Source organism: Myotis myotis, unplaced genomic scaffold, assembly GCF_014108235.1.
Source record: "Myotis myotis isolate mMyoMyo1 unplaced genomic scaffold, mMyoMyo1.p scaffold_m19_p_3, whole genome shotgun sequence".
Lineage (NCBI taxonomy): Eukaryota > Metazoa > Chordata > Mammalia > Chiroptera > Vespertilionidae > Myotis > Myotis myotis.
In genome coordinates, this window is record NW_023416335.1 from 176,006,025 (window position 1) to 176,018,862 (window position 12,838).

At 42.4% G+C, this 12,838-nt stretch overlaps 1 protein-coding gene across 5 annotated transcripts in view; it reads left to right on the forward strand.

Annotated features, from left to right (window-relative positions):
- The window catches only part of TMTC1 (transmembrane O-mannosyltransferase targeting cadherins 1), a 238,146-nt gene that overhangs the window by 152,643 nt on the left and 72,665 nt on the right, over positions 1–12,838 (forward strand). For all 5 annotated transcript variants that reach the window (XM_036299239.1, XM_036299240.1, XM_036299241.1 and 2 more), the window contains one exon: positions 6,726–6,893. In XM_036299239.1, the coding sequence (XP_036155132.1) occupies positions 6,726–6,893 (168 nt within the window). The remainder of the gene's footprint in view (positions 1–6,725; positions 6,894–12,838) is intronic.

The following is a 12,838-nucleotide window of genomic DNA, read 5'->3' on the forward strand; positions in this document are numbered from 1 at the left end:
TTGTTGTTTTGGGTTTTGGTTTTTAAAAAATATATATTTATTGATTTCAGAGAGGACGGGAGAGGGGGAGAGAGAGAAACATCAGTGATGAGAGAGAGTCAGTGATCAGCTGTCTCCTGCACTCCCCACACTGGGGATGGAGCCCACAACCTGGTCATATGCCCTGAATGGGAATCGAATTGTAACCTCCTGGTTCGTAGATTGACAGTCAACCTTTGAGCCACGCCAGCCATGCCAAACCTGAGAGTTTAATACAGATTTTGAAAGGCTGAAATCAGAGGAAACTCAGGATTTTTTTTGTGTGTGTGTGTGAGACATTATCACTCTAATGAATCCCAATATTCTTTACAGCCATCATTGTAACTAACACCAGAGGGGAGCTGCTTTACTTATGCAGATGGATGGATTCCATTGTTACCTAAAATTGTGCAACTGAGATGGTCGTGGCTGAGTCAGAAATTAAAGCTGAGGTGGGGAAACTTCTATGCTGTGAGCTTAGAGAGTTCTAATGACTCCAATAGAGCTGTTGTAAATATTGACAGTTTTCTGTGAAAATGGGGGCTTCTTCTGGAAAAGATTTTACCCACAATGATCAGCCACCCCATCTCAGTGGAGAATGGTAGAGAAGTGGACAAAGAGTTGCCCAAATCTTCCTGGGAGGCCACAGAGAATTTGGCAGATGCTGCTGGCACCCCTTGGAGGGTGTCAGGGCTCTGGATTATGCTTGTTGCATTTAATGAACCTACACATTGGCTTGGATGATGGTGAAGAACATGTTCCAAGACTTTTAGATACACAAGAATTTGCTCTGCATGACCCTCTTCCCATTATTGACCTTGACAAGAAACAGCCATTTCCACATCATCGGTACCAGAACTTTCAGGAAAACATACACACAATGTGTTCAGTGGCATCCCAGAAAATATAGGTCATTATCTTTATGCTGACCTTCTGTGTTGTCTCAAAGACTTTACCAAACATTAGGAAAATGAAGTAAAGAGCTGATCCTTCTGAGGAAGGTGACCTTCCTACTCATTAAATATTTTAAGTTATTATAGAGCCCACTCTTGGCCTTAGAATCTCATTCATGAACACCACAAAAGTAACGCCCACCCTCACTGGAGACTGGGTGAGTCCCCTAAGTCCCAGGGGGCCGATTTGTCCATGTTACAAGATAGGCCCAGAATGAGTCAGACCAGCAATGCTCTTTCATCTCCCATCTTTATGTCTAATAATGAACAAGCCATGTATACCTCACATCCCTCCATCCTAAGCTAGAGAAGACGGAAAATTCCACCTTCCTCTCACTTGCACTTCCTTTCACTCCAAAGCTGTGGATAAAAGGAACAGACGTAGGCTGTCTGTTCAGCACTGCATGGCTTTATGGTCAAAGCTTTACCACAAAAAAAAAAAAAAAAAAAGGAATAATCCTTTCTTCTGATGATAAATGCCATTTTATCAATGTCCTTTTTTAATAGGCAGGAGAGTTTGGGGCTTAAATCATTCTTTCACAGGAATTTTGATCTCTTATTCTTACCTCAAGAGAAGCATACACTTTTCTGGTTACCTTTTTTTGTATTTTATAAAAACCACATTAGAATGTTTAAAAGGCCTAACATCATTTAGAACCAATGAAGCAGAAATAGTTATTGAGAGCATTCAAATAAAGTCATAGAATGTGCTTGGATATCCATTCATATGCCAGATTAAGGGTGATTTATTCACTTTGGTGCCAAAGAGCAAATTCCTAAGCTACTTAAAACATGAATAAGTGGAGACAGGAAAAGAACAGACAGGAGTAAGTGAAGGCAGCAACAATATCGTGGATAGAACTGATCAAGAATAATTGAAACCACGGAAAATTACATGTATTTCAGGGGGAAAAAAGATAAATAAATTGCCCTACTCTTAGAAAGAGATGCCATTTGAATTGTATAGAACCTAAATGTATGGACAGCCCTAGCCAGTTTTGCTTAGTGGATAGAGCATCCGCCCGAGGACTGAAGGGTCCCGGGTTCAATTCTGGTCAAGGGCAAGTACCTCGGTCGCAGGCTTGATCCCTGGCCTGGATTTGGACACATGTGGGAGGTAACTAATCGATGTGTCTCTCTCACATTGATGTTTCTCTCTATCTCTCCCCCTCCCTTCCACTCTTTCTAAAAGTCAATGGAAAAATATCCTTAGGTGAGGATTAACAAATAAATAAAATCAATGTACGGGCAGACTAAATATGGGAAATTAGAGAAAAGATGACTCTCGTTCATTTTCAATTTTGAGAACTATCTTCAAATCATACCTATCAATTTGAAGTGGAATTTTTAAATCCTACATAGGTTGCTACTAAAACAATACTGCAGTACCTGTTTTCACCTGGCAAATTGAGAAATCTTACCTCTGAAGAAACACTACCTCTGTTACTGATATTGGGGACCCTTCTGATGAGACAGCTATGCATTTGCTTCTTCCAAGTTGCTGGAGGAGAGTGATGATCACTTAAGAGTGAATCGAAGTTTTACCAGATACTAAAATCAGCAGAGAATTTTTTTTTTGGTAACAACTTATTTTAGCAAATCCAATAGGAAGATGACTGAACAGGGAATCAGCACAGCCCAACCTGTCCCCACAACGGCCAGGCTAAGCTGCCTTTAACACAGGCAATATGAAGCCCTAGTAATATAAACAAATAAGGCCTCATGAGCTTGAGCAAGTCTCCTGTGGCCACAGAACTGGAGAGTGGCACAGAAGATGTAGTTCCAGACTCTTTATTCTCTAGTGAATTTCTTTTCCTCACTGCAAACCCCCAAACGCAAAGCCTGTACCAGAACGCTTTTGTTCTGTTGCAACTAATAGTGGCCTGGGGGCCTTAGGACATTACTCTATTTAGAGGAGTCTGGTATAGAGACATCTGTTTCTACCTGGAATACCAACTCTGTGCATTTCCTGCCTTTAGTTTCCTCATTTATGAAATGGAAGCTACGGAGGATTAAGTTTAAGTTAGTAGATAATACAGTGGGGCCTTGACTTACGAGTTTAATCCGTTCCATGACGGAGCTCGTAACTCAAATTACTCGTATGTCAAATCAAAAAGTGAACGAGTGAGACACGTGATGCTGGGCTGATGTTGTGGCGTTCACTGTGATGTTCGCTGAGCCAACGAGCGGTGGGGTATCTGAAGCAGGCTCGTAACCCGAATTTTAGCTCGCAACTCAAAGCAAAAAATCGGCCAAGAGACAGCTCGTATCTCGAAAAACTCGTTAGTCGGGACACTCGTAAGTCAAGGCCCCACTATATGTAAAGCCAGTACTGTCCTGGTCCCATATAAAGTACTTAGCACAGTGCCTGGCAAATAGGAAGCATTTAGCAAATATATAAACATAAGATAGCTAATTATATTTGCTTATATGTGCGACCTTTGCTGCTCCTTGTCTTCGGCCATTTGTTGGCATTGCCCTGGGGCTATTGGAATCTCAGTGCTTTTCTTTCCCGCTGCTCTGTTTCCTACACAGAGGCAGAAGACAGCAATTAAGATTTCATGAGTCGAGCAGTTGGGAAGGAAGTAGGTGAAGCTGTGTGTTAGGTGTGAGGAAGCATGGGCTCTGGAATCTGTACGAGCTCTGTGACCTCATGCAGCAGGTCAGTTCACCTTTCCCTGCTCTTTGTGAAAGCCAGGGTGAGAAGGCAGCTGCCCTTGCTGATGTGTCTGCGGGTGTCCCGCCCCCGTCTCGTTTCAGAACTTTGTTCACAGGTCATCTTTTCACCGAGGCCTTCCCTGAGCCCGCATATTAAATCCCAACCTCCACCCCACCTTGGACTCCCTTGTTCTCTTTCCTGCTGACTTTTTCTCCACCCAACACAGCATATTACTTTCTGTGTGCGTACTCTTTGTTTTATTTGCTTACCAGCTGTCCTTCCCCACCCATGTGAGTTTCACAAGAATAAAAATTATTGTCTGTCCTATTCACTGGTATGTTCTTGGTGCCTGTCAGTGTCAGGTACATAATTAGTGTCTGTTAAATGCCTGATGAATGAAAGAGTGGAGCCCAGAAGGCCTTCGTATGGCCAGAGAAACAGCCTGCTTGGTCAGGATTTGGGATTGGACTGGGGCCACAAGAGTAAATGGCAAGCAGCCTCATGAACAGAAGCCTTCATATGATGGCATCAGGGTGGTCATTTGTACAAAAACAGGAGGTTTTTAGAAAAATCGGAATACCTTTATGGCCAAACATAGGGCGTTGTGGAAGTGTGAAGAGGATTTTTTTTTTTAGCATATATTTTTATTGATCTCAGAGAGGAAGGGAGAGGGGGAGAGAGAAACATCAATGATGAGAGAGAATCACTGATTAGCTGCCTCCTACATGCCCCCTACTGGGGATCAAGCCTGCAACTCCAGCATTTGCCCTTGACCCTTCAGTCTGCTGGCCAACACTCTATCCAAGGCAGTGAAGAGGGTTTTTGTTTTTATTTTTTGTTGTTTTGTTTTGCACTAGTGATCATATCTGGCATTTACAAGGCTCTACAAGGTACTTGTGGCAATCAAATTTAGTGACTGGGATGAGGGATCAGGCCATGGGCCTCCTTGGCTCAAACCATCCTCCCCAGTGGTGAGTGGGGTGGTGACTCCCTTTGGCCAAAAAGTGGACCCTAAAACTTTAGGGAGCTGGACCAGTGAATGTCTGGGAGTTGAAGTATGGAATTGGAGCTCTAACTTGAATTGATTCCAGGGCCTCCAAGTGAGGAACTTCAAATGCTTCTCTCTTGCTCATCTGCCCTTGACACCAAAGCACAGACATTTAGAAAGGCAAAGAGGAGGAAAGTAGAGAGGTGTTTCTTTTAAAGGAGGTGTGTGAGAAATGAGAATATTCAGGTGTTTCCTTTTAGAAAGCCAACCTCCTTCATAGGCTGGAGTTCTTTGAGGGCGAGGCCTCTGTTTTGTTCACAGTTGTATTTTTAGTGCTCAGCATATTGCCAGTCACATAATAGAGAGAGAATGAATAAATCATTGAACAAGTGAGTGCGCTCTACCAATTTTGGGGCTTCTTGTAGCATTAGTAGTCTGACTAATGTAGGATTTCTTTACACAAGCTTGCTTTGTTCTTTAAAAATTCTGTAATAATCTGTTGTTATAATCTTTAGAATGAAGTGAATTTTGACTGAAGTGCACACAGCAATAATGTGTACAACTCAATGCTTGTGTTTTTCTGAGGCCAGTCAGCACACAAGCAGCATCCCTGTGGGTGCGTAGATGATGTTAGGAACCATGTTCTGTCCAAGTCAAAGGTGTTTAGCGACATGATTTCAGCATGCTGAAATTCTACTCTCATAACGTAAGGGACTCTTCATGTCTATTTGGAAACCAAGCCAGCCTCAGCAAGAGAATCCTATCCATACAGCTTGTCTGTGATAAGCTCCAAACTATGAGGCTCAGGAGTTGGCCTGTGGGTAGATTTTCCTTCAATGTAAGGACTTGACTGGCCAGAGTGGAGACATACTAGGGGTCACATCTCTGGAGAGAGAGACCAATGGCCTCGGTGTACAGCATCCTTCCCTCTCAGGGAGCTCCTGGGGACTGTCTCCCACAAAGCTGTGATGGGACTTGCTGTAGCCTAGAGTCCACATTTGGACACATGGTGCCAGCAGTGCCGCACAATGCCAGTAACATGAGGGGTCAAGGGTCAAAGAGTCCATTCAGTGTGGGGAGCCGATATAGGATTAAGCCTCGGACTGACCTGTTGGCAAAGTCACAAACAAGTCTTCTTCCGAGTCTTAAACAACCCAATCTGAGAGGTGGCCGCCGATTTACACCCGCTGTCATTTAAAAAATAAAAATGGGGGAATTTGCCGGAAGCCAGTCCACCCTTGCTGCTTGACACAGTTGCTGCAGGGAAGAAACATCTGCATAGCTTATGTTTCAAGGGACCTGTCGTATATGGCATATATTTGCTCCCCCTCCTAGCACTATGTGTTTTAAACAGGAGCACCTCCCTGAGAAAGGTTGTTTCCCCACGTAGGGATTTTTCCCGGGAGTTAACCCCCTAGTGTTACAGAAATACCATGTATGAAGGACTTGGACTAAGACTGTTGGCAGTAAATTTGGGACTTGTTGGGCCTACATCCCCAGGGGTCTGCCCACCAGGGAAGGCACCAAAGCCTGTACCCCTAGAGACCCACCAACACAGGGTAGTCCCAGGGAAGGCAAGCAGCGAGGCTGGGAGGACATAACCTTTACTGGGTAGGATAATCTCCTTCAGTCACTTCCTTGTAGCCTTTCAGTAGAGCAGTAACCTTGGAATAGCCCTTGTAATGGAACACAGAGATTAACCTAGACAAGATTAAAATCAACAGAACTAAATAGAGACAGGATTTTTGGCAAAGGTCAGATAAGAAACAAGGAACTGTAGAACGTTGGGAACCCCTGGACCTGCTGGGGCTGGACCCCAACAATTCAGGACCCAAGAACATGCATGAGGGGCTTGTCATGAGGCCTGGGCTGCTGAGATCCAAGGCAGTTTAGATCTCCACACTAATGCCAAGGAACTTGCCAGTGTCCTGAGTGCCTGTTAAAGGACTGACATGTAGAGGTTGTATAAGACAGGGGTGTTTATATTTGTTGTTTCTCTATCACAGGACAAGCTTCATTTGAAAATTAGTTATATGCGATGGAATGCTCAGGGGGATGCCATTGCACCCCCAAAGTAACCCTGCCTCCCCCCTACCCTGTTTTCCAGCATGGGCTACTGCATCCTTTTTGTGCATGGACTGAGCAAGCTCTGCACTTGGCTAAATCGATGTGGAGCCACCACCCTGACCGTGTCCACTGTGCTGCTGCTGCTGCTTTTCTCTTGGAAAACTGTAAAGCAGAATGAAATCTGGCTGTCAAGAGAGTCCCTCTTCAGGTATGATTTGATGGTATAAGAGTGACCTCTTCCCATTCATTCTTTTGCTTATATACTTGTTTCGAAACAAATGAGCTAACATGGGTCTAGCAATATTTATTGATCCAGAAATTTTTTTTGATTAAGTTTTCAATGGAAGGTGTTATTTTTTGTTTTAACTTTGATTTTTGTAAAGGATATATAAAGTTTAGCAGAAGCTCGTGCTAAGTGAATTTATGAAAATAAGGCTCGTGGGAAGGTTTTTGGGTCTTAATGATGAGCAGGGCTGTAAAATGAGATCTAAATACAAGGAAAGGAGCCTAATATCTTTTCCAGTGAATGGGGAAGATAAGCATGTGACAAGAAGGAAGAGAAATGCAATGCGTTTTCTTCAAATATTTCAGAATATTACGTTGTGATTTGTGATCTGGCTGCTTTATTTTAAACATTATGATGAATGAGGAAATTAAAGACTGTTTTATCTCCCAGTAAGTTTTCATGTGGAAGCTGCTTCTGGATATAACAATGTCAACATATAGCCCTAAACTTGTCATAAAGTATAAACATCCTTTGGGGCTGTAGCTCATCACACTCTGCTCCTGGGCTTCGTCTGTCTCCCTAGTGCTGTAGTGTTGGCGACCTTCACCTTTGCTCCCCTTTCACTACCACACGTGGCCTCCCACAGTGTTTCTCCAGTCTCCTATCCTGACCTAGGACACAGTCGGCCAGTTCAGTCAACATGGTTTTCACTTGGTTCCCTGATCAGCTGGTAGCCACCACTTATTCTTCTGAGGCAAATAACTGGAACAGAATGGGGGTCACTTGGAAAAAAAGGGTAAATATTGGAAGAGCATAAAAACGTGCCCAGAATGACGGGCAGTGAAGAACCTGGCATGTAGCCAACAGAGAACGGGCATCTGGATAGTCTGTCCTGAGCACAGGTGCACCCTCAGGAATGAATGGGTAAACTTACACCATTATTTTCCTGTTTCACATCCAAGTCCTGGGAAAATAAAGTCCTCTGGCTGAGCTTGAGCCTAAGTCACATGCCTACCCCTCGTCCTCACAAGGGCACTGGGATGACCGACCTGGCCAGAGAAGCCCCTCTGACTTCCCCGAGGCAAGTTATGGCGGGCAGAGCACCTCAGGGTTCCACTGAGACCTCACAAAGGGAGACAGGAGAGAATTCCCCACAGGAAATGTAGGAGGGGCACAGACTCTGGGCTGCCAAAAATGAGTGAATGAATGAGTAAATGAATGAGTGAACAAACAAGACAAATTTTCACTGCACTCTTCTACTGTTTTAAAATAATAGATCTGACCCTACAACTTAGCAATTTAACTTTTTAATAGAAAAATTAATCTGGAATGTATGTCTTATTAGCTTACTTATTACTGCTATATCATTGTCATCATTATCATTGCCATCATCATTCTTTCAATGGATACTGTAGGGACCTGCTGCCATGTAAGGTGTTTTGTGTGGATTTGATTTTTTTTTAAGAATTTTTTTTTCATGTTTAGTTGTCAGATCCTTTTTAGTCTCTGTCATACCCTCCACCTTCAGTGCAGTTCTTACCCACAGTAGGCTTGTTCCCTCTTACTACCCAGGGCTGAGGCCATTCTGCAAACACAAGGGCATTGAAGTTCAGGAATATAACTGTTGGCTTTTCTTTTTTTTTTTTTTGCTTTTGCTTTCAGTAGTGAGTGCTTTAATGAGAAACTTAAAAATGGTTCTTCCCTGTGTTAAATCCTTTCCTTGGATAAAAATACTAACGGTGGTTGTGTCTCCTAATGATTTTTACTGCTCAATCAGAGCAGCTTGGGGAATGGATTTTGGCAGGCAGCAGTTTATTTCAAGAGTAATAAGCTAGTGTTCCAGCCCTCCACAGTTGATGCCAGTAGTTTTAAATAAAAAAGAAAAGAAAAGCAAAATGTTCATTGACCTTACATCCAGAAGCTTCTGTTCTTTTACAAGGAAGCATGTAGTAAGTGAATAGTTGGTTACTAAAACACATATGTTTTAGTATGTTTATTCCACATATGTGCTTAGAGAAACTTTAAGACAAGGTTAGTGGTTGAGTGTGGGGTCTGGAGGTCAGCTTCCTGGCTCCACTCCAAGTTCCCCCATTTAATAGCTGTGTGATTTTGGGCAAGATACTGAAACACTCCATGCCTTCATTTCTTCATTTTAAATTTGAGAATCATAATAGTGTTAATCTCCTGAATGAAGTGTAAAAAAAAAAAAAGTATGTGAAATATGCATAAGACAGTGTCTGGCATATGGTAAACACCATGTGAGGTTTTCAGATTCTTATTATCCAGTGTATTCTAGGATGGGGGGTAGGTAGAAATTGACTGTAGAGAAGTCAGAAGTCGCCATGGGTGTCAGATGTGTGAGCATATTTTGATACAGTGTAGCAAGCCGTAAACAGAAGTAGATGCAAGACACTGTAAGTGCAGGCAGATGACCAAGACCAACCCAGGCCTTCAAGGACTGTTCTCTTGCAGGCCTGAGCTGAGTATGGAAGGATGAGAAAAACCTAAATTAGCCATAATGGCCAGAAAACAAAGAGGTGGCTGAATTGAGTAAGAAAACCTTGCAATGGTTCTACATAAGCTGGTGTCCTTGGCAGAGGCCCCATTTCAGTATTCTCCTCTGTTCCAAACAATAAATCCATTGAGCATCATTAAGACATATGATCTCATTGAGGCCTCACTAATTATGTGGGGTGGTTTTTCTTGACAATATATAAAGAATCAGTCCAGTCAGCGTGGCTCAGTGGTTGAGCATTGACCTATGAACCAGGACGTCACAGTTTGATTCCCAGTGAAGGCACATGTCCGAGTTGTAGGCTCAATCCCCAGTGTGGGGTGTGCAAGAGGCAGCCGATCAATGACTCTCTCTCATCATTAATGTTTCTGTCTCTCCCCCTCTGAACCCCATTCATGAACTGTTTACGTGATCATAGACCACCAATTAAGATTGTCTGGCCTAGATCATCCTCCCCCTATGTAGGAAACACATTTTTCTTTCCTCCCCTCTGAATTACTGAGCCATAGAGATCAGTTGACTTTTCAGGACATATAATGTAAACCAGGGCTGGCAAATATTTTTGTAAAGGGCCAGATAGTAAATATTTTAGGCTTGGTGAGCCTTGTATTCTCTTTTGCATCCATTCCACTCTGCCTTTGTCTCAGAAAAGAAACCAAAAGGACAATAGATTGACAGCACATTGACGTATCTGTGGTCCACACAGCCATAGTCTGCTTACCAATGATATAAATGTTGTGATCATGTAAGTCGAAAGTTACTAGTCTCTTGTGGTACCATTCATAAATGATTCTGACCATATATTAAACTTGATTGAAATCTCTGCTCAACTACTTACTAGGTCTCTAACCTTAGAAAGAGGTCTTACTACCTCTTAGCTTCAATTTCCTCATCCATGATATAGAAAGCACATTAATACTACCCATCTGATAGGTTGTTGAAGGGATAAAATGAAATCATCCATGGAAATGGGTGCTTGATTCAAAATGAGCATTCCTTAAGTATTGGCCATACTACGCGTGGCATTGCGAAGCCTCAGGTTAAAGCAAGGTCAAAATTGAGGAGAATGACAATTTCTTCTTAATCTTTCCTGTTAACCTTTGGCTGAACACCACTCTTTAAAAAAAGAGAGAGAGATTATTATCTAATCAGGAATTTGCGGATGGTTCTCCTGACCTATTGTTCAGTCATGCCAACAAAACAAATTGATGCTCTATAAACTTGGAGATAAACTCTATATAGAAGTGGTCTTTTTTTTGTTGTTATTTCTGTTATTTTTTCAAGTTTCTGCAAATGAAGGATGTGAGGGAGAAATACAAAGTGCATGAATTAAGATCCTGAGTTGAAAGGGAGATTTTTCATAATCATTATTGTAATTATTAATAGGGTTTGGGACCCAGCCATATGATTTATGGACACTACATTTCCTTGTGGAGAGAATATGTGTAAAGCTGTATGTTTCCTTTAAAACAGTTGTGAGTGCTCAATCACAGCACCAAGAAAACAGACTGAGGAGTCTGGCCCCAAGGGAAGAGCAACCTGCCCAGGGATAGCAACATGGAAAGTTTTGCCCTTGGCCAATTGTTTATTTGCCTTTTTTTTTTTTTTTTAAACAAAAAGTTCATTGCAAAATGAGAGGCTGAAAAAACACAACAACAACAATAACAAAACCACAAAGAGAATATAAAGGTCAAAAACAACAATGGGAGAATGTGTGTTGTTAGGATTCAGTTGCTCCACCCACAGCTGCTTGCCTGTTATGAATATTATTATTTCCTCTCGCCATCATTGAACAGTGCACTGATCTCATCCAGGAACTTGATCCCAGAGGCCTAATTGTCTGTTCCTCAGTTGGTGCAACGTAAATTAGAGCAACTACGCTGATCACACAAGGAAAGCTCTGTCCCAGTAAATAGGCCAGTAATACTCATGCTGAAATTGAAGTTCTCTTTAAAACCTACCTGTTACCACCCTAGCTGGTTTGGCTCAGTGAATAGAGCATTGGCCTGAGGACTGAAGGGTCATGGGTTCAGTTTCAGTCAAGGGCACATGCCCAGGTTGTTGGCTCATCCCCAGTAAGGGGTGTGCAGGAGGCAACCAATCAATGATTCTCTCTCATCGTTGATATTTCTATCTCTCTCTACTTCTCTCTACCTCTCCCTTCCTCTCTGAAATCAATAAAATATTAAAAATAATAAATAGATAAATAAATAAATAAATAAATAAATAAATAAAACCTGTTACCATGTACTGTTTAGTTCTGGGTAGAAAAATCAGAAATTTTCCTGGAAAGAAATTGGATTTTTTTTTAAGCCATTACTCTCACACTAACCCAGATCATGCCCCTGTGACTAAATTCACTTGGGTAATATTCATTTTAAATATTATGTTAAAATCCTAGCTCTGTGTGTCAGCTGGGGGGCCTCACCACAAGGGTGGGGAAAGGAAACGATGGTTTCCCTGGAGCACCCGCTGAAGGTCAGCCTTTGTAAATCTTTCCACTGAGAGCAGAGGATTCCTCCAGCTCCTCCCTGGGGGACCAGTCCTGCTGCAGCATCCAAAGAGCTTTCCGTGGGGAAGGAACTGGGGGATCCACAATGTTCAGAATACAGATTTCACTTAATCTACCTTTGAGGAGCAGTTCTCCCCCAAAACTTCAACTGGCCCTGTTGTTCCTGAGTGAGGGTCTCTCTGATGCAGCCTTTACAGAGAGTAAACTGCCTTCTGCTGGGGGAGCGAGAGCATCATTGAAAAAAGTCACCTGGATGTGCTGGGAGGGAAGTAGATCAGGATGCCAACTGTTCCTGATATGAATTTATGGTCCATATTTTCAGCCTCACCCCTCATCCCCAAAAAATCCTACCTACCTTTTTAAAAAAAATTTTTTAAATATATTTTATTGATTTCACAGAGGAAGGGAGAGGAAGAGAGAGAGAGAAATATCAATGATGAGAAAATTATTGATCAGCTGCCTCCTGCACAACCGCTACTTGGGATCAAGCCCGCAACCTGGGCATGTACCCTGACTGGGAATTGAACCTGTGTCCTCTTGGTGCATGGGTAGATGCTCAACCACTGAGCTACATGGGTGGGGCATTTATTTTAAAAAATATCAGACTTAGTCCATGATAAATGTTCATTTTCAATAAAATTTAGTAGGGAGGCCAATCCACATTCATTCCTCCTATAATGAATAATATAGATAATCTCAGTTTTTTTAAAGGAAGTCTATAGGTGGATGCAAGAAGCAAGGAAGGAGCAAATTGAATTAACCTGAGCATGCAGGGTTGTTCTCCAGCCATTCACCCATCTCCATGTCCTGCCACCACTGCTTCAGGTGCAGTTAGCATTACTGTTTAGTTGTGGGCCACTATGCACTGCCTTCATTGTTTTCTATCGAAGCATGTTTACT